The 27,098-nt window shown below is 51.6% G+C and overlaps 3 protein-coding genes across 5 annotated transcripts in view; all 3 read right to left on the reverse strand.

Annotated features, from left to right (window-relative positions):
- Positions 1–5,369: 5,369 nt before the first annotated feature.
- LOC100423563 (uncharacterized) lies at positions 5,370–8,194 on the reverse strand. The gene has a single exon (XM_015147421.3). It carries the CDS (start codon positions 8,192–8,194, stop codon positions 7,703–7,705), a length of 492 nt encoding a protein of 163 aa, XP_015002907.2. The 3' UTR covers positions 5,370–7,702.
- Positions 5,370–27,098, reverse strand: part of CHST3 (carbohydrate sulfotransferase 3) — a 51,677-nt gene continuing 29,948 nt past the window's right edge. For all 3 annotated transcript variants that reach the window (XM_077946646.1, XM_001106464.5, XM_015147419.3), the window contains exons 2-3: positions 12,902–13,148; positions 5,370–11,723 (exon numbers count right to left, since the gene is read on the reverse strand). In XM_077946646.1, the coding sequence (XP_077802772.1) occupies positions 10,427–11,723; positions 12,902–13,059 (1,455 nt within the window). In that variant the 5' untranslated portion in view covers positions 13,060–13,148 and the 3' untranslated portion in view covers positions 5,370–10,426. The remainder of the gene's footprint in view (positions 11,724–12,901; positions 13,149–27,098) is intronic.
- Positions 7,255–7,731, reverse strand: LOC107000167 (uncharacterized). Its single transcript, XM_077946647.1, has one exon. It carries the CDS (start codon positions 7,729–7,731, stop codon positions 7,255–7,257), a length of 477 nt encoding a protein of 158 aa, XP_077802773.1.

The following is a 27,098-nucleotide window of genomic DNA, read 5'->3' on the forward strand; positions in this document are numbered from 1 at the left end:
GTGCTGAGACTAGAGGCGTAAGCCACAGCACCCAGCTGCTAATTCCATTCTTGAAGGCTCTCTCCTCATGATTTACTTTCTAAACGTCTCACCTCTTGATACTATCACATTGGTGATGAAGTTTCAATACATGAATCTTGGGGGACATTCAAACCATAGCACACAGCCCATGGGGTCTTAATACATCGGGTGTGAGGTGTGAGGCAAAGGATAGGACAGGAGGATCTAGGCCTGGAATCTGAGGATGAGTGGCATGGGTTCATGTTCCGACACGGCTGGCCATTTCAGCTCTCTGTGCCTCATTCTTCTCTCTGTAAAATAGAATACACTTGATCAGACCAAACCACTCTGCTTCACTCTGCCTTTCAATGGCTCTCTATAGCTCTTAGGAGCAAGTCAAACCTCTTTTACTTAGTACATTCGGGCCCCAGTTTTCCTCTCCAGCCTCCTGTCTCATCACCGTCTCGGCCAGAGCAAACTGCTTCTTGGTCTCCAAACTTCCCATGTCCCCTTTATCCTCTTTGCACACACAGTGTCCTCTGTCACTCTGTTGAGCTTTCCTGTGTGGAAGAGAATGGAGCAGCATTTGAGCCCAGGCACTGGGCATTGCCATGCTGATCACAGAGACAGCGTGCCCAAGGGGTCTGTGTGCCCTACAGAGGAGCATGCCCCACTGCGTGCACCGAGGCAGAGTTGAAAACATTCCAGGGGGGCAGCTCTGGCATGGACTGGATGCAAGCCTGACCCTGTTCACCTCCAGGTGGGCAAAACCAGCTGTCCTCTTCCTCCATGTTTATTCTGGCCACCTGCTCAGATGGGCGGGAGAAGTCTAGGTAGGTACCGTGAGAGATGGCCAGGGGGTGTTCAGTTCCATGGTGTGCGGACCAGGGAGAGCAACCACCTCATTCCTGAGGTCTAAGCATTAAGAGGCCTAGAGTGTGTGTGTGTGTGTGTGTGTATATATATATATATATATATATATATATATATATATATATATATATTTTTTGTAGAGATGCAGCTACTGGGGAGGCTGAGGCAGGAGAATGGCGTGAATCCAGGAGGCGGAGCTTGCTGTGAGCCGAGATCGCACCACTGCTCTCCAGCCTGGCAACCGAGCAAGACTCTGTCTCAAAAAAAAAAAAAAAAAAGAGTAGTCTAGAGTGAGTGTTGTCAGGAAAGCCAGCCCAGAACTTAGCATTCCAGGACTTTAAGCCAGGGCTGTAAACCCAAATGCCTATAGTGGCTGGGGAGCTGTCACAGTGAATGGCATGGGAGCCGTGGCCTTCTTGGCCTGACACTTTCTCATGTTGGACAGACATGAATTCACAGAGAAGATATTCTGTTGGAAGTCAAACATCAGTGCAAGTGCTATGATACATGGCAATGGGCATTGCTGCCTCAGTAATTGGGGCGATGGGGGATGGGCAGGTGGGGACTCTGCCCTTCTCCTGTTAAAGAGGCTGCTGCCCCCTCCCACCAGAGCCTATTTTTCCTGTGGGAATGAGAGCACCCCAGGGTGTAGATGTTGTCAGACCATGCCCTATCCCCTACACCTAACCTTTTACTGTGCTCTGGAAACTTCCAGCCACCTGTATCTTCACCTCTGAGTCTAATGGGTTTTTCCAGAGTTTGGGAATGCTGTTCTGCTGGGGCCAGCGGCTGTGCTGTGAAATTAATACTCTCCTAGAGCAGTCTCAGCCAGAGGCTGCCAGGCACTGGTGTAGGAACCTCCAGACTGCCTCCCCTCACCCCGGGATGGAGTGAGTCCAAGGCACCAGCTTTACACCGTGGTTCCCAGAGGGATTCGGCTGCAGTTCCCCAAAGTGGCGGCTGGCTCAGCGGCGCAGTCTTGCTGGCTGCCTGCCTCCTCTCCTCCCTTGCCGGACCGTCTGCAGCTCCTAAAGAAACCATTGTGCCCTTGTCCCAGGGTCAGCTGCCGGTGTAACCCAAACCAAGACACCTGATTTTCAAGAGGAGCCTTTTATATAAAATCCCTTCATTTTCAAGTGTTGTCCTTGAATGCCAACTGTTTGTTTTTGAGACAGAGTCTCACTTTGTCAGCCAGGCTGGAGTGCAGTGATGTGATCACAGCTCACTGCAGCCTCAACCTCCTGGGCTTAGGTGATCCTCCCACCTCAGCCTCCCGAGTAGCTAGGACTACAGGTGCGTGCCACCACACCGGGTGAATGTTTTGTTTTGTTTCTGTAGAGACATGGTTTCACCATGTTGCCCAGGCTGGTCTCAAACTCCTGGATTCAAGTGATCCGCCTGCCTTGGCCTCCCAGGGTGCTGGGGGTGATAGGTGTGAGCCACTGTGCTGGCCTGCCAGTTGTTAAAAGCAAAAACAAACATGGTGTGAGCCACATATCCACGGGGCAAATTAGCCCCATGGTCAAAGGTGTATAGGACTGAGTGTACCTGGGCTTGGCCTGACCCTCTAAACTCTTGGGCACTGTGGCTGTGGTTATCCCCAAGGGTGTACTTTTCAACAACTTGGCTGTCTTCCCCTCTGCATTGCCATGAAATGCATCCCACTGTCACCCTCCTTCCCTTCCTCTCTCCCTTCCTTTCCCAACCTTCCCCTCCCTTCCTTCCTCTTTCTTTTTCTTCTTTTTAAGAGGTGGGATCTTGCCATGTTGACTAGGCTGTTCTCGAACTCCTAACCTCAAGCAATCCTCCCATCTCAGCCTCCCGAAGTGCTGGAATTATAGGTGTGGGCCACCAAGCCCGGCCTCTTCCTCCCTTTTTTCGTTCTTTCCTCTTCTCTTCCCTCTCCTTCCTTCCCCTTCCCTCCCTTCCTTCTTTTTCCCCCTTCTAATTTTCTTGGGCGGGCCTCTCCTGCTGGGCACTTACTACCTGCTTCTTCTTCCAATAAACGGCCAGCCCACAGCATTCAGCAAAGATTTTACTAGCTACCAGAGGATTACACCTCCAGGAAACCTATTTACTGCTGGTAACCTTTGTCCCACTGTTTCAGAAATGGCTCCTTTAAGAGCGATCTCAAACTCCTATTTCTCAGATAAATAGTATCCCGTGGTGTTTATACCTGGCCTGGTTCTCCAGAGTCCCCACTCTCTGTGGGGAGTTCCACATCTTTTGGATCATGCCACGGAGGCCCCACAGTGTGGGTTGAGTTGAGGAAGCCGAGAACCAGGGAGGTTTGGGGACAGCAAGTCTCAGGGCCTTGAATCCTGGCCCACAGTGCCCCTGAGACTGCTGTAATCTCTGAGGGCTCCTCTTACCCTGGCAGCTCGGGGAGGATGGCGTGAAGGGGGATGGGCCTTAAACCCAACCCTGGATTTTTTCTCCCAGCCAACTCACCCACCTCCTAATGTCTGCTTAGGGTGGCTTTTGGTTCTACACACTTCCAGCTGCAGGCTGCTGATAGCTACTATCTGCAGAATGACGGAGTCTTGGCTGGGTGTAGTGTCTCACGCTTATAATCCCAGCACTTTGGGAGGCTGAGGCCGGCAGATTGCTTGAGCTCAGGAGTTCAAGATCAGCCTGGGCAATGTGGTGAGATCCCATCTCTACAAAAAATACAAAAAAGCTAGCAGGTGTGGCACATGCCTGTGGTCCCAGCTACTTGGGAGGCTGAGGCAGGAGGATTGCTAGAGTCTGGGAGGTCTAGGCTGCAGTGAGCTGTGGCTGTGTCACTGCACTCCCACCTGGGTGACAGAGTCTTAAAAAATAAAGAAGGCCAGAGTCTTGAAAAACACTGTTGTTTGGGGGAAAAAAAAAAAAAAGCTTTTCATGATAAAGGAATTCCGTAAAAATGGTTCTTTCTAGGAGGTAATCCTTAACGCTGGGTGAGTCAGGAGAGCGGCCTGCCTGGAGCCTGTAATGGCAAGTGTGCACCGTAACTTCCCAAGAGCAGCCCTGTGACCACAGTTTCTCCAAACACACTTGGGGACGCTGCTGCAGGCTCCAGGGCTGGGCCAGTGCTGGGCCTGGCAGGGCTCTGTGGGCAATGGCACAGGTCCTTGACCCCTGTCCCCTGCTGATCAAACTGCTTTCCAGAGAGTCCCAGCCAACTCTCCCTGTCCCAGAGAGCGCACGGGGCACTTGGTTCCTTCCCAGGGTTGAGTAAATTGGGGTGTAGGAAGGAAGACTGAGGATCCCGATGGGGTCTGGGGGTGGGGGAAAGGGGGAGGAGGAGAGATGGTTCCGGCCTCGTGGCTGAGGGGTGGGCAGGTGGGGAGGCGTCCAGGCTTCTCTGCTCTGTGATTAGTGCAATTTGTTTCCCCAGGGGGTCATTTGTGGTAGGAAACACAGCCCAGAAATTAAACTAACTATATCTAGTCCCCAGAGTAGGGGAGACAGCAATAGCACCTGACTGGGATGGACAGCTTCTGTTCAGGTCGGGATGACAGGTACCAGCTCAAATACTTTAATGGGCAGGAGGGAGCTGGCTTGAGCTTCCCAGGCCTGGACTGGGTGAACTGGCAGAGACACAGGTTAAGATTTGGGGAGGGGGCCTGTTCCCTCACATTGAGCCTTTCTGAGTCTTCACTCCCTCACTCCAGGAGCCACTGTTCCCATGCTCAGCCCTCCTCTGCCTCTTCCTGCAGCTGCTGGTCCTGCTACCCCTGTGTCCTGAGACCCACAAAGCCCCATCAGCTCTGGCTTCTGTGTTCCAAAACGAGCTCTCTCCCTTCTCCCCGGGGAACACCCATGCTCTGTAGGCAGCTCTTGGGAGACAAGCAGGGCTGAAATGTAGTAAGAACTGAAGTTGTTGACAGATGTAACTGCAATTTAAAAGGACTCCATTCAATTTCTTAGCTGAAAGGGTCCTTGGCAATCTTCTCATGTGTTTTTGGAGATTTAGTTGAAGGCCAAATAAATCTGAAATGCTATCTGAACATGTAAAGCAGATCAAAACGCACCATGGCTCTCGTGGAGAGCGTGCCGCCTGCCCTTTCAGCTGACTTTTGAATCCCTAATGGGGCTTTTTGGGAACAATGTGAACAACTGATTATACTTTCATTCTAAAAGGAAACTGGTGTCCAAGTAAAGGCAGTGACTCATCCAAGGTCACACAGCCAGACAGTGGCAAAGCTGGGACTCATCCCCAGGCCCCCTGACCGCTGGCCCAATGCACCTGTCTCTGCCCCCAAATACCTGGGTTTTCTCTCTCTCCCCCCAGCGCAGTCCCTACCAGCTCTGCCAGCCTGGTAACACAAGGAACGTTCATCCTGCCCATATTCCCCTAGTGCCTTTGATCCTTTGGGAATGGGCAGGGAATGGATTCTCTGTCCTGCTTCATGCTGGAAGTCACCTCCCTTCCGTCAATTAAAAAAAAAAAAATTGTGACCCAATTGCTGCTGAGAACAAATGCAAAGGAAAAGGCAGAGACACGCTGCAGGTTTTGCTCGTTGCATGTTTTCATCTTTAATTAAATAAGTCAAGTAGGCCATCAGGAGATGGGTTCACATTCTATTCTGCAAAGCAGGCCCTGACTGCCAGTGGCTGCCAGCTCTCTGAAGGGCAGCCCCAGCGTTTCCAGGAGACGGCAGATTGTCTGTGGCCATGGCAAGGACATCTGGGACGACAGTGACAGCAGTGGGGCTGGGAGCAATGTGGAACGGACCAGAGGCTGAGCAGAATGAGCTACATGCTACACATACACGTGGATGCATATGTACATACCGTGGCAGTATATGCCGTGAAGCGGTGTCTCGTACCATGCAGACATGAAATAGCACACAGGGCTGAGGTGTTGGCAAAAAGACAGTGTGCAGGACCTGGGAGGGAGCGGGGAAGCCAGGCAAATTTGGACTAGACTATACAGCCGAGATGGAGACTTCAGGGGGTGCCCTGTTCAAACCAATGGCAGAGGACACAGACCACCTGGGTCATTGTATCCCCCCAGCAAAGTACCTGATCCACAAAGTACCTCACATGAGCTAGGCCCGTGAGGATGGCACCATGTCTGTAGCCTTGGAAACATGTAACAAATTTGTCCCCCATACAGTTGTGGGGTGCCAAAGGACACGAGACCAAAGGATCTTGAAGCTCTTGAGACATGTGAAGTTGCCAATTCTGCTTTGTGCTTTTGAGGTAAAGAGCAGCTTCCACTGTCTCTGAAACTGCAGCGAGTTGAGAGGTGATGCGGCTGCATTTAGGAAGTCCTGGATCCTCTCCCTTCCATCTGGCTGCGCCTTGTCCTAGAAGCTTCACAAGCAAACCCATCAACTCAGGAGCCCTGGATTTCAGCAGGCGGTCCTTCTATCAGCTTGTACAGATCTGTAAGACACACTTGGCTTGTGAAGGTGTCTGCTCCCACCCCACCCCGCTTTCTCTCCCCTTAGCTCTCCTTGCCTCAGGTATCAGCCTTTGAGATCTGGCTTCGCTTTCTGACTTTGGGAATGGGGGTGGGAGGGGACTGCCTTGAGGACACAGCTATTCAGTCTTCTGCTCCTGTTCTAGCAAGGGACAAGCCCTACAGTCAATTGGTCTCACCATGTTGCCCAGGCTGGTCTCCAACTCCTGGGCTCAAGCAATCCTCCCATCTTGGCCTCCCCAAATGTTGGGATTACAAGCCTGAGCCACCGCACCTGGCCTATACGGTCAATAGACCCCAGCATAGCAGAGGATGACCTGGGGCTGGAAGACTTTAGGGTCAGGATATCTCCTCTACCACCCAGGCCAAGAATCAACCTTCTGGGAAGGACCTCCTGCTGGAGCTCCTTCCATTGCCAGACAGATAGATGACCGAGATGGGAGGGAAAGATGTCGTGTGATGCTGGTGCCTCCGTTCTGTGGGGTTTGGTCAGCAGCTGCTCCCCTACGCCAGCCTCTGGCAGTACCTCCCAGGCTGAGGGTGCTAGCAGACAGGAAGTAAACTTGTTATTAAACATCTCTTTTCTGTTTATTTTCAAGTGCATGTGTCGCAGAGGGACAAAAGCCTAAATTTGCTTTATATTTCTAAGCTTTTGGAAAATAAATCGGTGACCACCTGCGGTGTGTGTGTGACAGAGACGGGCTTCTGTGCACATGTGGGCTTCTCCTTCCCTCTCTACGGGGACCTGGGAATCCTGCCCTCCACTAATTACTCCCAAGGACCCTCCAGGGCCCTTATCCATTCCTCAATTTATGAACAGGCCCCAAGGGGAAGATGGGAACAGGCAGAGCGGGGACAGCCTGTGAGCGCTGGATGCTGCTCTGTCTCACCAAGGCCTGGAATGTTCTGAGCCATTTCTATAGGCTGGGCTGCAGAACTCATCAATAAGAAAGAACATGAGTAAACACTCATAGCTGAATAGTCCTCTTGTGCTGCGGAGGCTGGCGGCCAGTGGAGAGAGGCCTCAGCTGCTCCCTCTGTCTCCGGGCAGGTGGGCACTTTGTAGGGGAAGGCTCTGGCAGACAAGCTGGAACAGAGGAGAAACCAGGGCCAGCCTTGCTGGAAAAGGAGGCCCGGCCCCCAGCGCTTCCATCTTCTCCATCCCAGCTCCAAGCTGAAAATCGTGTCCACGTGGATGACTCCAACCACATCCACAACGTGTCAAGCCAATAGTCACACCACATTGTCCTTCCCCAAACCCCAACGGTTCCCAGAGCATCGCTGAATCCCAGGGGAATACATTTCCAGGAAACACCCACGCACTTGTGACCGGTCTCAAACACCCGGGCAGAGGTAATATAGCAGCAAGGGCCCTGATGTGGCATCTCAGATAAACATGAGAGAAACCAAGGGATCTCAGATCTTAAACAACGTCCCGGGGCCATCGTGGTGCTGGCGCTCCGGCTTATTCTCCTCTGGTGTTCTGAATCGGCTTCTGGTGTCCGTGCATGAACAGAGTGTGTGAATGGTTTCTATTGTTATTTTCTTTCTTGATTCGGGTACAGCGTCGAGTCCCTGCAGATAATAAGGTATTTTCTGTCTCTTCTTTTCACAAAATAAATAAATTAAGTCAACTTGCAGTGTGCACATTGTCAATGTCCTGAGAAGTCTCAAAGGCCCATTCTTGGTGCCATCCTCAGAGAGCGGAGTGGGAGGTCTTGGCCCAGAGTAAGAAGGAGGGATAAAGTCTGCTGTCCACAATAGCAAGGCCCCTAGGAAGAACCTTGGATGGAGGTGGCTGCCCTCTCCCCAGTCCCAGCACCCCCCACCTCCACATGGGGAACAGAGGAGGGAGCAGTGGGGAGGCTGGGGAAGAGCAGCCAGCACTTCTGAGCCTGCCAGAAACATCCTGACCCCATAGTCACCTTTTCAGAGCTGGTGTTCCTTTGAACTCCAAATTAGAACCATGTCTCTGCACAACTTACTCTTGGCCTCTAAAACCAAGAGTGTTGGGGTGTTCAGGCAAAATAGCAAAAGAAAAGAAAAAAAAACCCAAGAGTGGAGAACTCCTTGAATGACTGGAGTCCACAGTAACAGAGACCCAGCAGCTCAAATAGGCTGATGATTGCAAATCCCATGAGACGGTTACTGGCCTCACCTTCTCCAATGGTGGCTTCCTGCCAGGACACACTCTTCCCTCCCCCACGGCAATGCTGGACTCATTCTGTACTTCCCTGGTGTCCGTATTACTCAACCCAAAATGCAGCCCTCTGGGTTTACAATGGGCCGTATCTGACAGAGAAATTGTCCAGGAAACCAGAAACAGGGCTGGGCAGCCCTCGGCAAACCCTTGCAAGCTCTGGACACTAAGTTCTGCTCCTGGGTTTGAGGTGGGAGTGGGGAAGGGCTTCTACTCTGGGTATACTTGCTGCTTGATCATGAGGCCTCTGCCCACCCAAGAAACATGTTAGGGCCTGTGAGGGATTTTCAAATCCGGCTTCTTCTCAGGGAGGGGCGAGGGCTGCAAATCTCTGCTGCTCTGGACACTAGGCCAGAACGCTGGTGGCTTTGAGATTCATCCCACATGGGGTTCAAACAGAAAAGCCCATAGGGCACTGTGGCCTGCCATGCGGCCACCTCTCCTCGCTCCTCCTGGGGAAGGCTCCTCCTCCTGTCCTCTCCCTCTGCCAGGAGCCAAGTGCTCCCTGCTAGTGTTCCCAGCCTCTTTCAAGCCCTCAGGCCCCCACTGCTTGGGAGAGGCGCTCCTGCAGAAACAAAAGCAAAAACACAGCCACAAAACAAGAAAGACACCAAGCCATAAATAACTTAAAAACCCCAAATAAAACACCCAGCACATCCTGCATTGAGCAATACTCTTCCCAGAGCCCTAAGGAGGAATTCCAGGCACTGGTTGTAACCACGGCAACCAGCTGGCCGACCCTGTCCACGAGGGAGAAGGCAGGCTTCTCAGGGAAGGGGTGCATCCTGGCGGGACTTCTCCCCCACGGGTACTCTGTACTTTCCTCTTGGCCCTGCCCCAGATGAGGCCTGGCTGGAAATGGAAGGCCCCATGAGCTGCCTTTTGCCTGCAGGGACCACAGCTGCCTCTCCCTGCCAGGCCTGAGGCAGCCTTCAAATATGGACATGTTCGGGAGCGAGCCAAGCTGGACCGGGCCTTTGGCTGCACCATTTCAAAACATCCTGCCTGCCAGCCGCAAGGATGTGGATAGGTCAGAGGAGGTAGCCATGAGAACCTAAGGCGGGCAGGGGCTTTGAACGCTGCAGTTCTGAATCTGCCGTTCAGTCCCAAACCTGGCCAGGGAACCGTGTCATGTCATGGTCTTTAATGCATTTCCTTCCCCTGCCCTGCCCTCGAAATAATCCTACAAATGTAATCACAGGCTCCTCTGAGGTGTGTGATACAGAAAAACCCTGTAGGCATAAGCAGCGAGGAAGCTTGTCTGCATAGATGTGTGTGCACTTGTGCCTTTATGAGGCTTGTCTGTGTGTGGCGTACATGTATGCATGTCTATACGCATGTGTGTGTTTTTCAGCTCGATATGGGGCCCAGATTCATCCAGCCATTCCATTCATGAAAATGCTGAATCGCTCTGTACTGGTTGGTAAACAGCCACTGTCACCTCAAATGAGCCTCAAATGCCACCTTTGACACCCAGGGCTGTCCTGGCCCCTCCTCCAAGGACCCACCCAGATTCCAGACTTCACCATCCAGACAAGAAACGGTTAACACCAAATAAAGTAGGAGGTCTGACTGTCACTGGTCAGAGCCTTGCCCCTTCTGGTTGTTAAATATTTGGACTCTGGCCTGCAGGGTCTCCAGGCACAAATGTATGTTTCTCTGAGATCGAAGCTTGCCAACAGGCCCGGGCCTGCCTGGGCCTGCTCAGGAGGCTGCAACCCCTTGGGTCTGGGTGTGATGGCCCTCAAGGGGACCGGACACTGTCCTGTTCTCCGCGATTAACCCTGGGGCCGCCGCTTTGGCGGAGCGCTGGCTGGGGGCCCTACTGCTACAGGAGGTGCTGCCCGCTCACGGCGCTGCGCACCCGCCCTCTGCGAGGGCTGCGGCAGAAAGGCGGGGCAGGCCTTTCACGAGGAGGGGCACACGGGGCCCCGGCGCCCCTACGTGACCCAGAAGGTGCCCCGCTCCTCCAGCAGGCTGACTGAGCGGTTGGTGAGGGCGGCGGCGTCCCGCGCCAGTTTGTAGCCGAAGAGACGCATGGCAGGGCCGCAGGCGGCCTGCACCACCTGGGCCAGCTTGAAGGGCATGCTGAAGCGCCACTTTTCGAACTGCTCCGAGGAGTTCTTCTGCGTGGAGTAGATGCCGCTGCCGTCGTGGGCCGCCTGCGTGTTCTTCTGGATCCAGTCCTCCACCTGCGGAGTCAGGGGGATGCCGGCAAAGCGGTACATTTCGCGCGCCTTCTGCAGCGGCCCGCGCGCCACGTCCTCATAGCGCACCAGCATGTAGCGGCCCCGCAGCCAGGCGGGCTGCCGCAGCCCCAGCTCTGCGGACAGACGGATGCTCTCGCAGTTGCCCCGCAGCCGCTGCACCTCCTCTTCCCTCAGGCCGTCCTGGCCCTCGTCGTCCAGCCACTTCTTCCAGGTCTTATACTTGCCGGCGAAGGCCACCATGCGCGAGGCCAGCACGGCCCGGGGGTCGCGCACCAGCTGGATGACGCGCAGGTCCAGGCGGGGGTCCTCGGCCAGCGGCTGCAGGAACTCCAGCTGCCGGATGCGCACGGCCTTGAGGGCCATGTGCTCCTTGCGGCGGCAGGCCTCGGCGGCCAGCGTCACGTTGAGGGGGCCGCAGCGGCGGTTCTTGCAGTGGTACTTCTCGAAGACCTTCTTGACGAAGGGCGTGCAGACGGGGTCCTCGCACAGGGAGCGGCTAGAGCCCCGGCGGAACATGAACTCGGTCAGGTGGTCCTCGGGCAGTGGCGTGATGAAGTGCTCCAGCACGTACAGGTCGCACAGGAAGAGCTGCTTGAGCACGTCGCGGTACACCAGGGCCGAGCCCGCGGCGTTGGCGCCCCCCGGCTCGAAGGACACTGTGCGCTCGATGTGCCACAGCGGCTCGAAGAGGTAGAAGATGTTGCCCTGCTGGTTGAAGAATTCGCCCACGAACGAGGAACCGGTGCGCGTGGTGGCCATGAGCAGCACGTGGCGCCGGGGCCCAGCCACGGCCGGTCTGGGTGGCTCCTCCTTTCCCTCCTCCTCCTCTTCCTCCCCTGCGGCCTCCACGGCTGGCTCCACACCCAGCTGCAAGCTGAGGTTGCGGAGACGGCTCTGCAGCTGGGAGAAGGCTGAATCAAGCTCGCTCAGGGACAAGAGAGATGCGTTCTCAGCTAAGACCAGGGCGGGGTCGGTGCTGTTGGCATCTGCCAGAGCTTGGGGGATCTGCTTCAGCTTGTCTGAGACCCTGTGAGGACAAAGAAGATCAGGGTCAGTGGCTGACTGGGGACCCCGCCTCCTGGGCAACCCGAAGCAGTCTCCCAAGCAGATGAACAAGATCTGTCTCAGTTGGGTTTCCCCAAAAGCAGACTTTAAGGCAAGGATTTGTGCTTCGTTTATTTGGGACATGATCACAGGAAGAACTGGATAGGGAAGTGAGGCAGGAGAGGAAAGAGGTCCATGACAGATATGCTGCTAGAAGCAGGTGTGGGCATCAGAGGCTCAGTCTGATGGGGATCTGGGGGGACATTTACTCCCTAGTACTTCCGGCTTGCCAGTGTGCTGGTGGAGAGAAAGCTCTCAGGTGCAGAGCTGTAGGGGCTTGCAGTAGAACCCAATAGGCACAAGTTAGAATGGTCCTTGCTCAGTGACCCAAGTGGGGCATTGACAGTGTCCACTGTATTGCCCAATCCCTGACCCACCCATCTTAGCTAATGCTTTCTTGCAGGGCTTGTGCCTGGGAGGAGAACAGGCTAAGAAATCTTTCTACATCTAACAGGCCCACTGCACATAGCTGTATGCTGCCAATTCAAAGAGGTAAAGGGACGTTCCCAGGGTAGCCTATTTGAGGGACATGCTCCTGGAGTTGAGCAGTACACGGCCTGGCAGCTGCACATGGCAGCCCTGCCCATCAGAGTATCCATACTAGGACCTTGCCTTTCCACGGGTTCAATGATCAAGACTTCTATAGGAGATGTGCTGCTAATGCAAGGCCAGGAAGTAAATTAATAGTAATAGTCGCAGCCAGCAAATACTGGACACCAACTATGTGCCAGGCACTGGGCTAAATGCTTTTACATTTTCTCATTCACTCTTTACAACAATGCTGGTCCCATCATTAGCCACATTTTACAGAAGAGGAACTGAAGACTCAGAAATGTGAAGTATCTTGCCTAACCTTTCACAGTTGTAGAGGGCCAACACGGGGGACTCCAACCCAGGCTGTTTGAGTCCAGAGCCCAAGTCTCGCCCCTGTGCAGTCATGAGGACGTGTGCAGAAGCCACTGCCTGGGACACAGGAGGGGCCTGGGGATGGCTTGTTGAAGGAATGCATTTGCAGGTCCACAGAGAGCCCTGCAGTTACCTCCTTGTCCCCACCCACCCCACCTTGAAAGGAAGATGAAGACTTGGGCTTGCAACCCTCACCTTGATATGATTTTATTTTCCTTTTCGATGAAGATAAAAACTATCACCACAAAAACCAAGAAAAGAGCGTATTTGCTTCTCATCTTCAGGCTGTGCAGAAAGTCCCGGCAGTCCTGGAGCAAAGTGAGTCCTTTCTCCATGGGGAAAGGTGGGGCCATGGGGGTTCCTCGGGCCGGCCTTGGACACTCAGCTCAGCGGCATCACTCAGGACCCGGCTTGTCGTCTTCAGGTGGGGGACACCCTCATCCTGTGGAGAGACAGGTGGTCAGAACATCCTTGTCTGTACACGAGGAATGCAGAGGATGTTTCTCCATCAGACTTTTGAGGATCTCAGCCCTGGTGAGCAGCCAGGGCCCAGACCCACTCTCCAGACATAATGTGCCCCAGAGAGACTGAAGGTATCTTTAATAGGTTGTTTAAAATGCTAATGAACCATTGGGTTCATCCATCCCACCTCCATCAGTTTCTCCCTTGACCTCACACATCAAAGGCATGTGCATGGAAAAGAATAACCCTTGTAGCATAAATGTTTATAATAGCAGAAAGAGTGCAAATACCTAAATGAAAATGGTGGAGCATCCAGGTAATGGATTTTTATGTGGCCACAAAGAATAATGAGGTGGATCTATAAATGTGAATGATCCAGAAAATACATGAGAACACACACACACACACACACACACACACACACACACACATACACACAAGGTGCAGACCCTGTGCTTATGCAGGACAGGGCTTCCCAACCTCAGCACTGTTGCCATTTTCCACCAGATAAGTGGGGATTGTCCTGTGAATTATAGAATGTTTGACAGCATTCTTGGCCTCTACCCACTAATTGGCAATAATTGTTTGTTTGTTTTTGAGACAGGGTCTCACTGTGTTGCCCAGGCTGGAGTGCAGTGGCATGATCATAGTTTACTACAGCCTCAACCTCCTAGGCTCAATTGATCCTCCCACCTCAGCCTCCTTAGTCACCACAAGTGCACACCACCACACCCAGCTAATTTTAAAAATTTTTTGTAGAGATGAAGTCTTGCCATGTTGCCCAACCTAGTCTTGAACTCCTGAGTTCAAGCAATCCACCTGCCTTGGCCTCCCAAAGTGCTAGGGTTATAGGCACGAGTCACCATGCCTGGCCCCCCCTGTTCATCTGTAACCATCAAGTATCTCCAGACATTGCTAAGTGTCTCCTGGGGTGGGAAGGTGAGGGGTGCCAAATCATCCCAGGTGGAGAACCTCCAAAGTAGCAAGATCCCATTTGGAAACAAATGCCGGGAAAAAAATATAGATGTGAGATACAAATGGACTCTGGCTGCAGGAAAACGCAAGGCCTGGTAACAACGGCTGCATCTAGAAGGTGGACAGGTAGGTGGAGAGAGAAGGTGGAGTGAGGCTTATGTTTGCTATGTAACACTGTGCCTTGTTACACATTTTACCATGTGTATGTGTAAATTATAAAAAATTAACAAAAGAAAAAATACCATAGTGCATAAATTCTACCTAAATCCTTAACATGGCCTCAGCCTTCAGGTCTCCACTTTCTAGGCAGCCTTCCCCAGGCTATGTTAGGGCTCCCTACAGCCCCACCACTGTACAAAGATTATCATGAGCACCTGGGACTTTGTCATAAAGCCATAAAGCAACAATTGTTCAATACTGAACATCCCTTCAGGCAGGACAGGGAGTTTGTCTGGGCCCCTCATTATCTCTCAATTCTGGGCCAGGCAAGAGATACACAGTTGGTGAACAACAGATGGATAAAGGAAAAAATGACTCTCGACTAAAATAGTATGTATCATTATTATTATTATTACTTTGAGATGGAGTCTTGCTCTGTCGCCCAGGCTGGAGTGCAATGGCGCAATCTTGGCTCACTGCAACCTCCGCCTCAAGCAATTCTCCTGCCCCAGCCTCCTGAGAAGCTGGGATTACAGGCATGCATCACTGTGCCCAGCTAATTTTTGTATTTTTAGTAGAGACAGAGTTTCACTATGTTGCCCAGGCTGGTCTTGAATTCCTGACCTCAGATGATCCATCTGCCTAGGCCTCCCAAAGTACTGGGATTACAGGTCATTATTATTATCATCTAAATAGATAATATCTAACAGGGTCTTGCTATATTGCCCAGGCTGGCCTCAAACTCCTAGGCTCAAGCAATCCTCCCTCCTCAGCCTCCAGAGTAGCTGGGACCGCAGGTGTGCCACTGCACTTGGCTATAAAGTTTTTTTACGACTAGAGCAAATACAGGTGCAGAAAGGAGTCTATTCCTTTTTTTTTTTTTTTTTTTTGTTGAGATGGAGTCTCACTCTGCAACCCAGGCTGGAGCGCAGTTGTGCAATCTCAGCCCACTGCAACCTCTGCCTTCCGGGTTCAAGTGATTCTCGTGCCTCAGCCTCCTGAGTAGCTGGAATTACAGGTGTGTGCCACCATGCCCGGCTAATTTTTGTATTTTTTGGTAGAGATGGGGTTTCACCATGTTGGCCAAGTTGGTCTCGAACTCCTTATCTCAGGTGATCCGCTTGCCTCGGCCTCCCAAAGTGCTGGGATTACATGTGTGAGCCACTTCACCTGGCCTAGGAGAGTCTATTCCTAACTGGAATTGTCCTGCCGTTTCCTAATTTTTCTGGGCCTTTTCTCATGAACTTATTAAGTTAATATTTTCTGAGCATTTACCTTGTGCTGGCTTCTGGCCTAGGCACTGAAAATACGGCGGTGAACAAGCAGGCATGATCTGTGCCCTCCCAGGGCTTGTACTCTGGTTGGGAGGGTCAACCAATGATATGGGCAGCTGAAGTTTACTGAGGCATGTTTCTCTGTGCCAGGTGCCATGCTAAGCACTTGCACTCATCCAATCCTCAGCAAAGCCCTATGAGGCAGCAACTAACCCATTTTCCGGGTAAGGAAACTGAGGTTGAGACAAGTTCACTAACTTACTTAAGGTTCCTCCAGCAGAAGCCTCTGGCCACCCCTCCCAGGTCCAGGTCATTTGAGCTTCTTGGTGTACCTTGGGGACCTCCAGCCTAGCTCCTGTGGTGGGGCTTTCCGGCTGACCATCTCCCTTCCCAGAATGCAAACTCCCCGAAGTTGGGGGTCACATCTAGAATGGCACTTGGCACAGACCAGCTGTGCAAAAAACAATGGTGAGGCTGGTGCCTGGCAGCTGTTGGCAAGAATGTGTAGAATGGCCAGTGGGGCTACATCCCCCATGCACCCTGTTTAGCCCGTGGTGGGGCGTGAGGCCACCTACCCCACTGATAGGGTGAGAAGCACCACTGAGTTTTCGGAGTACAAGGTGTTGATATCCTGACTTTCTGTCCTCTCCACTCTCAGGTTGTCTGGGGCTGATGATGGGAGGGAAGCAGGAGCTGGGGTTAGAAGTCCTGGGCTCTAGTCCTTTCTGTGTCTCTAGATGCTGTGCAACCTTGTATAAGTGACAACCTCTCTGATCCTGTTTGTAGCATGAAAAGGGCATCCCTGCTGATAAAGGTGCTGTGAGGAATGTATCTGATGCATGGTAAATGCTCATGAAATAGGAGAGGGGTGAGAAGGCAGGTGTGGGTGAGGGAGCTGCCCTAGCTACCCCTCCCTTCTGGGCCTGGCACCTTGGTAAGGTATAGAAGTTGGGGTGCCTAAATGACAAGCCTCTGAACCTTCTCCTTCCCTCCCTTCCAGGTACTATTTCTATTTTTAAGTTGCTGTTCCAGCCTCCTCATCCCCAGAGCAACACGGCGTTCCTAAGATCCTTCCTGACGCTGCCCTAAAAGGAAGAAGCAAAGTTGGACACTCGGACAGGAACCCAGGCAGGCTGCTGGCTCCCTTGCCCTGCTCAGACAGCCGCCCCTCTGTTTAGCTTTGGAAACCTAGCAGGCAGGTGGGCAGGCAGGTGAGAGAGGTTTGGAGCTTCCTAGAGCCAGGAGCAGGGAGAGGGTCATGGTGCCAGGCGGTCACAGGGCCATGAGGGAAGGGGATAGGGCCCGGATGGGGGTTACTCAGCAAAGCCCCATGCAGAACCCACCATGCAGGAGGCCCCCCGTGCAGGAAGCCCCCCGTGCAGGAGGCCCTTTACAAGAAGCAGACCTGTGACACCTGTGACATCAGATGAACCTTTGTATCACTTCTCTCCCATTTTCATGGTGCAAGGGCTAGCCCTGCCTCCCTTGCTTAGTTCATGGGAAGAACCAAAAAATCTCTTCCTCTTTCTCTTGGTCCCTCCTAGCCCCTAGTACTCAAAACCTTTCATCCAGCCGGGCACAGTGGTTCATGCCTATAATCCCAGCACTTTGGGAGGCCGAGGCAGGTGGACCTGAGGTCTGGAGTTTGAGACCAGCCTGGCCAACATGGTGAAACCCCGTCTCTACTAAAAATACAAAAATTAGCCAGGTGTGGTGGCGGTCGCCTGTAATCCCAGCTGTTTGGGATGCTGAGGCAGGAGAATTGCTTGAACCTGGGGGTGGAGGTTGCAGTGAGCCAAGATCATGCCATTGTACTGGAGCCTGGGCACTCAGAGTAAAACTCTGTTTCAAAAACAAAAAACAAAAAACCTTTCATCCCCTCAATGCCCCAGCAAATACGTAACAGCCCAAGGAACAGGTGGCATCCCCTGCTTGGGCCCACTGGGGCGGCCAGGCCAACAGTGAAGCATGCCAGAGGCATGTGCCAGGTCAGCTCTGCTTGAGGGCAGCAGGCAGTGGGACAGCTCCCTTGGCCCAGTTTTGTCCAGCACTCTGCACATTGACAGCAAACACCAGAGGCAGGAAAGGAGGCACGGTGCTGAGTTCTTTCAGGGCAGCGACCATCTGGTGAGTGCACACTACGTGCCAGGCCCTGGGCAGAACCAGCCCAACCTTCCAGGTGCAGACTGGGATGTGGACTCCTGTCCCACCTATGACACAGTTCTCAAATCACTGTTCTCCCTCTGTCTCACGTCCTCACCTGCCTATCACCTCCGAACTGTCTCATCTGGCTTTTGTCCCCACCCCTCCACCGAATAATGCTCTCGACGGCATCCACAATCTCCTGGGGCCCTAGTGCGGCTGCTGTGGGCTTCTTATCCTCCATGCTGCATCGCCTATTCCCTCCCCGCGGAGGCCCACATTTCTGCTGGCCTCCCCACGCCCCCTCCTGCTTCCCTGGCTTCCTCAGGCCTGGCCTCCTCTATGGGATCCCATGTGGGCACGCTTGCCACCCAGACAGGGGAGCACCTGAGCACCTGATTACAACTGTGCTGCCACCCAGCTTCTCAGCCACATGGAAACTTCTCAGAGGCACAGACAACAAGGCAGCTCCTGCTTCAAACACTCCATGCACTACTTGGTAAAAAAAAAAAAAAAAAAAAAAGCCCTGTAAGGGCCTTCGAGATCCAGACCCTGCTCACCCTTCCCACCTCTTCTCCCAACACCCCTACCCCGGCCCTTCCTGCTGCTCCCCACCTGGGGCCTTCTGCATCAGCTGGTCCCTCTGCCAGGGCCAGATCTGCTCTGGCTCGCTCCTTCTAAGCAATCAGGACTCAGCTCAAATGCCCCCCCGCTCTAGAGTCCTTCCCTGACCCCTGACCTAATGTGGGCCACCCCCATCACTTTCCCTCTCGGCACCCTGCTTTACTCCCTTCCTAGATGGAAACGTGCTTGCTGATGGCCTCTCATCCCCCAGAACACTGGCTCCGGGAGAGGAGAGCTTCATCTGTCTGCTCTACCCTTGCATCTCCAATGCCCGGAATTGTACCTGGCACAGAGTGGGTGCTTCATAAATACTTGCTGAATGAATGAATGAATGAATCAATGTCCTTCCCAAAGCATTGAGCCCAGTGCAAGATGCTTAATCGTTCTAAGTTGACAGAAGATGTGAAGAGGAAGAAAAAAAGGCAGTTGCTCCATAGATGAGTGGCCCACGTGTGCACAGGCTGTGAGCATGAGTGCGTAGGCCACAGGTACATGCCAAGGGTGTGTGCTGGAAACCTGTGCTGGGAGCATAGTGTGAACCATGGGCACCGACTGTGGGCAAAACTTCACACTTGGGACTGCACATAACTTTAGTCTCTTGAATTCTTGTTTCCATCCAGCCTTTTACAGCTGTGGGCTAACAAGGGGGAGGGCAGAAAACAGCCTAAGCCATCTGCAGACAAATGTGAGCAAGGGAACGCTGTGGAAAAAGGGGGCTGTGAGCTGAGGCCGGGCAAGCCCCAGCAAGTGAGGCTTCAGCTTCCCTCCCTTCTCTCCCCCAGGGGTCTTTCTGCTCAGGCCTCCCTCGTGACTTGGCAAGGTGCCTCCCAGAGAATGAGTTTTCTACTTGGATGGTCTCCAACCAGGCCTTTCCACTGAGGCCCAAAATGGACTGTGGCCCCGTTCTAGCCTCCCCCAGGGAAGGTGGGGGTCCCAGCAAGTCGGCTGTGATAAGGGACGGCCCTGCCAGACATTGCATCAGGCAGCAAAACTCCACTCCCCTCGCCTGCCTGGGGCCAAGCGCACAGTAGGGTGGGGTGGGGTAGGGGGAGGTTAGGCAGGGGCTGGTGCTCAGCTGTTGCTGGCTCAGCCTCTTGGCCTTTCCCACGAGCTGGAGGAGGAGCTGCATGGGAAAGAGGAGCCAAGGGAGGGCAAGAGCTGGTGACAGAGGCGCTCCAAGGCAGAGTGGGAGCGCTGAAACCCACCGCGGGAAAGCGCCACGTGTGCTGGGTGCTGGGAGGCTGCTGCCCCCACCCACCTTGTTGCCAAACACCTTGGAGTGGGCTCTTTTGTGAGTTTTCTCAGCATCTGCAGAGTGAAGAAAGAGGTGGCGGGGAAGCCCCCAGGCCACTGGCACAGTAGGGCAGGGAAATGGGGCTCCTGTGCCAGCCTGCCTGGTTTTTATTTTTTAATTTTGTTCTTACCATCTAGCCCAAAATGCCAACTGCCTTGGTTTTAGATGAGAAGAGCTTGTCCATCCGGTGGCCTGTCCAGCCCAGATTCCATTTCACTTGGGGACATCCAGACACAGCTTGGGAAGGCCAAGGCCACCCAATCAGGAGTGTGGTGTCTGACAGGAGGGTAAATGCCCAGCCCAGAGACTGCTGAATGAGCCAGTGAGCGAAAGAAGAGCAGGAATGAAAGAAGGGGAAGTGAATGAATGCCTGGCTCCAGCTCCCCCACCACCTCCACCCACCGGCACCCAGTAGAGCCCCAGGGCTATGGGGCTATGTCACTCCTGAGCGCATCCGAGCCCCCGGGGCTCCAGCTTCCTCTTCCTCTCCCAAGAAAGAACCGATCTTTGATTTCCTTTTGTCCAACCACTGCCAAGACGGAGTAGAAGCAGGCAAAGGTGTGTCACCTGAATGTCAGTGGATGTCCACGTAGCTGTAAAGGGACGAGTGCCATAGGTGGATCTTGGGGCTGAGGACCAGCCTGGCAGGGGTGGGGCTGCCACAGACTCTGAGCCAGCCCCAGCCAGGACAGGCCTGGCTGCCCCTCGGCCCTTTATGCCCGCATGGGGCTGTTGGGGAGCACACTTTCTTGCTCCCATTGGACACAGTCCCTTCCAACAGCTGCAGGAAGTGCAGGACCTCAGGTTGGAGAGGTGGGAACTGACCCACACCTCCCGGCTTCACTGCACCTGCCTGGTAAGGAGCTGTGGCTGAAGCTGGTGTCCATGATGCCCTCAACCATGTTGCCAGGCAGCCCTGGGAGGAGTCTGCTGGCTCATTCAGAACCTGGACATGGACCAAGATTCATGGCCAAGGACGTGCCCAAGCCCAGCATGGGAGAAGCGTGGCGAGCATCTTCTCAAAGCCAGCAGGCTGGGTAACTGTGGGGCATTGAGACAGTGAAAGCAAGCCATGCAGGGGGCACCATCACAGATGCAGAGCTACAAAAACATAATGTTACGATTCTTTTCACCTTACACCTTTTGATTTATTTTTTGGGGGGGATGGGGTCTCACTCTGTCACCCAAGCTGGGGTACAGTGGCATGATCTTGGCTCACTGCAGCCTCGACATCCCAGACTCAGGCAGTCCTCCCACCTCAGCCTCCCAAGTAGCTGGGAGCACAGGGGTGTGCCACCACGCCTGGCTACATTTTTTCTTAAATCGTTTATGGAGGCCAGGCACGGTGGCTCACGCTTGTAATCCCAGCACTTTGGGAGGCTGAGGTGGGAGGATCACGAGGTCAGGAGTTCGAGACCAGCCTGGCCAACATGGTGAAACCCCGTCTCTACTAAAAATACAAAAATTAGCTGGGCATGGTGGCGCATGCCTGTAATCCCAGCTACTTGGGAGGCTAAGGCAGGAGAATTGCTTGAACTGGGACCCAGGAGGCAGAGGTTGCAGTGAGACGAAATTAAGCCACTGCGAGACTCTATCTCAAAACAAAAACAAAAACAAAAAACACTTATGGAGACAGGGTCTCTCTACATTGCCCAGGCAGGTATTCTCTTTTATACTGTTGGAATTTTTGGTAACCATACACCTGTATCACTTTAATGACCAAATCTAAGATTTCAAAAGAGGAATGTATTACCACTTTGGAAGTGGTATGAAAAATACATTAGAAGAGGGCAGGACTGGACGCCAGGAGCCCAGTCAGTCCCTTCTGCAAGGGTCCAGGAGAGAGCAGGCAGCTGAGCAAGGCAGTGATAGAGAGGTAGAGGGGGAGGTGACACCCACGAGATGTTCGAGAAGTCAAAATGATGCTAGCATCTGCTCCACACGGATGTCCCCAGAGGACATCATGCTTGGTGAGATAAGCTGGTCACCAAAGGACAAATACTATAAATCTCACTTATCTATGAGGTACCTAGAGCGCCAAAATCATAGAGACAGACAGAAGGGTGTCTGCCAGGGGCTGGGATGAAGGGCTGGGGGGGGGGGGCGGTTAATGTTTAATGGGGACTGTTTGGATTCTGCAAGATGAAAGGGGTTCTGCAGTGGAAGAGTGGGAAGGGTTGCCCAGCAGTGTGAATGTACTTAGTGCCACTGAACCGTACACTTGAAAATGGTTAAAATGGTCAATTTTATGCTATGTACATTTGACCACAATAAATAAATAAACAACAGCCAGGCATAGTGAGGCCGAGGCAGGAGACTGCTCGAGCCCAGGAGTTTGAGACCATCCTGAGCAACACAGCGAGACCCTGTCTCAAAAAACAAAACAAACAAACAAACCCAGGAAAATACCCCCAGCAATGCCTGTGGGTGAGGGGAGGTTAGGGGGACAGAGGAAGTTAGGAGGAGCCCCGCTCTTGCCTCGTACAGCAGTCTTGTTCTCCACGATACCCACAGTGCCTGGCACGTGGCAGGGCTCAATGAATGTTTGTGAAGCAAATGAATGGACTTATGCACTGCCTTAAAGAGTTAGCTGTTGTTTCCTGTAGGCTGGCCTTCTCCCCTCCAGAACCAGCAGAATATTGGGCACATACAAGATGCTTAATTAATGCTCCACTGAAAAAAGAAGGCCAGCATAACGTTAATTTATTGCCCAGAAAGATGCTTATGTTATGATGCTGCACCAAAAAATAGGACACATCAGTATCTCCAGTTGCAGTCTATTTTGTTTAAAAAAAAAAAGGGTATATACATGCATATGCACACACACACAGAGACACATACGGGGTGGGGGGACGGGTAGCGAGAGAGAGAGAGAGAGAGAGAGAGGGAGAGAAAGAGAGAGTTTTGGCACAACATCTGACAAAGTTAGCAATGAATCTCTCTCACTATGGGTGCTTTCAGTTTCCTTGCTTTTACTTATTGCCTTTGAGGCCCTGTGACCTTAGGCAAGGAACTTAAACCTCCTTGAGTTTAGTTTTCTCATAGGTGAAATAGGGACATTTACAGCAACTATTGTATACCTTTGTCCCTTGCTTGGCTTGTCTTTCATGAATGAGGGAGGAGATGGAAGCACAGCGAGCCTGGGAAATGGCACAGAACTGCTGCCAATCCATTCCACACCACGGCTGGCAACGATCTTGACCCAGCTAATTTTATATTATTACTCACATGCCTTTATATGCTTTTGTGAATACGAACAGGCCAGATTTTATTGTGCTTTGCTTTAGTACGCTTCACAGATAACTGTGTTTTCTACAAATCAAAGGTTGTGGCAGCCCTGTCTTCGGCAAGTCTATCAGCGCCATTTCTCCAAAAGCATGAGCTTTCTGTGTGTCTCTGTGTCACATTTTGGTAATTCTCACAATATTGCAGACTTTTTCATTATTATTATACCTGTTATAGTGATTTGTGGTCAGTGATTATTGATGTTACTATTGTAATTGTTTTGGGGTGCCACAAACCACACCCATAGAAGATGATGGATTTAATCGATAAATGTGTGTGTTCTGACTGCTCCACCAACCAGCCATTCCCTGGTCTCTTTCCCTGTCTCCAGGCCTCTCCTTGTTCCCTGAAATGCAACAATATTGAAATTAGGTCAATTAATAACCCTGCCATGGCCTCTAAGTGTTCAAGTGAAAGAAAGAGTCACGCTTTTGTTGCTTAAAATCAAAAGCTAGAAATGATGGAGCTTAGTGAGGAAGGAATGCTGAAAGCCAGAAAGGCTAAAAGTGAGGCCTCTTGCACCAAACAGTTAGCCAAGTTGTGAGTGCGAAAGACAAATTCTTCCTTTTTTTTTGAGACAGCCTCTCACTCTGCCCAGGCTGGAGCGCAGTGGCGCAATCTCGGCTCACTGCAACCTCCACCTCCTGGGTTCAGGTGATTCTCGTGCCTTAGCCTCCCAAGTAGCTGGGATTACAGGTGCCCGCCACCATGCCAGGCTAATTTTTGTATTTTAGTAGAGAGGGGGTTTCATCATGTTGGCGAGGCTGGTCTCGAACTCCTGACCTTAAGTGATATGCCCACCTCAGCCTCCCAAAGTGCTGAGATTTACAGGCGTGAGTCACCGTACCCGGCTGGAAAAGTTCTTGAAGAAAATGAAAAGGGCTACTCTAGTGAACACACAAATTATAATAAAGTGAAGTGGACTTGCTGCTGATATGAAGAAAGTTTGAGTGGTCTGGATAGAAAATCAAACCAACCACAACATTCTCTTAAGCCAAAGCCTAAACCAGAGTATAGCCCTAACTCTCTTCAATTCTAGGAAAGCTGAGACAGACAAGGAAGCTGCAGAAAAGTTCAAAGCTGCTAGCTTTGGTTGGTTCGTGAGGTTTAAGGAAAGAAGACATCTCCATAACATAAAAGTGCAAGGTAAAGCAGGAAGTGCTGATGGAGAAGTGGCAGCAAGTTATCCCAAGGATCTAGCTAAGATCACTGATGAAGGTGGCTACAATAATCAATAGGTTTCCAATGTAGGCCAAAAAGCCTTCTATTGGAAGAAGATACCATCTAGGACTTCCATAGCTAGAGAGAAGTCAATGCTTGGCTTCAAAGCTTCAAAGGACAGACTGATTCTCTTGTTAGGGGCTAAGGTAGCTGGCGACTTCAAGCAGAAGCCAATGCTCATTGACCCTTCCAAAACTCCTAGGGACCTTAACACTTAAGCAAGATGTACTCTGCCTGTGCTCTGTAAATGGAACAAGCCTGGATGACAGCATATCTATTTACAGTAAGATTTATTAAATATTTTAAGCCCACTGTTGACACCTCCTGCTTAAAATATTACTGCTCATTGACAATGCACCTGGTCACCCAAGAGCTCTGATGGACAGGTAAGAGGAGAGTAATGTTTTCATGCCTGTTAACACAACATTAATTCTGCAACCCATGGATCAAGGAGTAATTTTGACTTTCAAGGTCGTTTTTTAATGAATTTTTTTTTTTTTTTTTTTTTTTTAGAGACAGGTTCTTCTTACTCTGTCACCCAGCCTGGAATGCAGTAGCATGATTATGGTTTACTGTAGCCTCAAACTCCTGGGCTCAAGTGATCCTCCTGTCTCAGTCTCACAAGTAGGTGGGACTACAGGTGCATGGTATTTCACCTGGCTAATTTTTGTTGCTGTTGTTTTTGAGATGGAGTCTTGCTTTGTCACCCAGGCTGGAGTATAGTGGCGTGATCTTGGCTCACTGCAACCTTTGCCTCCCGAGTTCAAGCGATTCTCCTGCCTCAGCCTCCCAAGTAGCTGGGATTACAGGTGCCTGCCACCACGCCTGGCTAATTTTTGTATTTTTAGTAGAGATGGGTTTCATCATGTTGGCCAGGCTGGTCTTGAACTCCTGACCTCAGGTGACCCGCCCACCTCAGCCTCCCAAAGTGTTGGGATTACAGATGTGAGCCACTGCGCCCAGCCTCCTGGCTAATTTTTAAATTTTAATTTGTAGAGATGTCTCACTATGTTGCCCAGGCTGGTCTTGAACTCCTGGCCTCAAACAATCCTCCTGCCTTGGTCACCCAAAGTGCTGAGATTACAAACGTGAACCACCATATCTGACCCTCAAGTTACATTATTTAAGAAATACATTTTGTAAGGCTATAGTTGCCATAGGTAGTGATTCCTCTGTTGGATCCGGGCAAAGTAAATTGAAAACCTTCCATTCTAGATGCCAGTAAGAACATTTGTGACTCAAGAGAGGAGGTGAAAATATCAACATGGATAGGAATTTGGAAGAAATGGATGCTAATTTGGAAGAAGTGGATGCTAAGAAGTGGATGGAAGAAGTGGATCCATGTGGATGATTTTGAAGGGTTTAAGACTTCAGTGGAGAAATGAACTGCAGATGTGGTAGAAGCAATAAGAGAAAACTGGAATTAGATGTGAAGCCTGCAGATATGAGCGAATTGCTGCAATTTCATGATAAACTTGAATGAATGAGTTGCTTCTTCTGTATGAGTCAAGAAAGTGGTTTTTGAGATGGAAGCTACTCCTGGTGAAGATGCTGTGAATATTGTTGAAATGACAACAAAGGATGTGGAGCAGGGTGTCCAGTCTTTTAGCTTTCCTGGGTCACACTGGAAGAAGAATTGTCTTGTTCTACATACAAAGTACACTAACAACTAATGGTATGTGATGAGAAAACAAACAAACAAATAAAAAACACAAAGAAAATCTCATCATGTTTTAAGAAAATTTACAAATTTGTGTTGGGCCACATTCAAAGCCGTCCTGAGCTGCACGTGGCCCATGGGTTGGACAAGCTTGACTCAGAATATTCCATAAACTGTCTGGGCATGGTGGCTCACACCTGTAATCCCTGCACTTTGGGAGGCCGAGGCAGGTGGATCACCTGAGATCAGGAGTTCAAGACTAGCCTGGCCAACATGGTGAAACCCTGCCTCTACTAAAAATACAAAAAGTTAGCCAAGCGTGGTGGTGGACGCCTGTAATCCCACCTACTCGGGAGGCGGAGGCAGGAGAATTGCTTGAATCTGGGAGACGGCGGTTGCAGTGAGCCGAGATCACACCACTGCACTCCAGCCTGGGCAACAAGAGCGAAATTCCGTCTCAAAAAAAAAAAAAAAAAAAAAAAAGAATATTTCATAAACTTAGTTGATAAAGCAGCAGTGGAGTTAGAAAGAATTGACTCTAATTTTGAAAGAAGTGCTACTGTGAATCAAACAGCATTGCATGCTACAGAGAAATGTCATGAAAAGAAGAGTCAATTGATGCCGCAAACTTTATTGTTGTGTTATTTTAAGAAATTACGGCTGGGTGTAGTGGTTCACGCCTGTAATGCCAGCACTTTGGGAAGCCCAGGTGGGCCCAGGAACTCCTTGAGCCCAGGAGTTTGAGAGCAGCCTGGGAAACAGTGAGACCGCCGGGCGCGGTGGCTCAAGCCTGTAATCCCAGCACTTTGGGAGGTCGAGACGGGTGGATCACGAGGTCAGGAGATCGAGACCATCCTGGCTAACACGGTGAAACCCCGTCTCTACTAAAAATACAAAAACTTAGCCGGGCGAGGTGGCAGGTGCCTGTAGTCCCAGCTACTCGGGAGGCTGAGGCAGGAGAATGGCGTAAACCCGGGAGGCGGAGCTTGCAGTGAGCTGAGATCCGGCCACTGCACTCCAGACTGGGTGACAGAGCGAGACTCTGTCTCAAAAAAAAAAAAAACAAAACAACAACAACAAAAAAAAAACATAGTGAGACCATGTCTCCACAAATAATAAAAACATAGGCTGGGTGTGGTGGCACGCACTTGTGGTTCCAACTACTCAGGAGGCTGAGGTGGGGGCATTGCCAAGGTGATCAGGGCTGCTGCAAGCCGTGATCATGGCATTGTACTCCAGCCTGGCCAACAGAGCAAGACCCTGTCTCAAAACACAAAAAACAAACAAACAAACAAA

Source organism: Macaca mulatta, chromosome 9, assembly GCF_049350105.2.
Source record: "Macaca mulatta isolate MMU2019108-1 chromosome 9, T2T-MMU8v2.0, whole genome shotgun sequence".
In the NCBI taxonomy this organism is placed as follows: Eukaryota; Metazoa; Chordata; class Mammalia; order Primates; family Cercopithecidae; genus Macaca; species Macaca mulatta.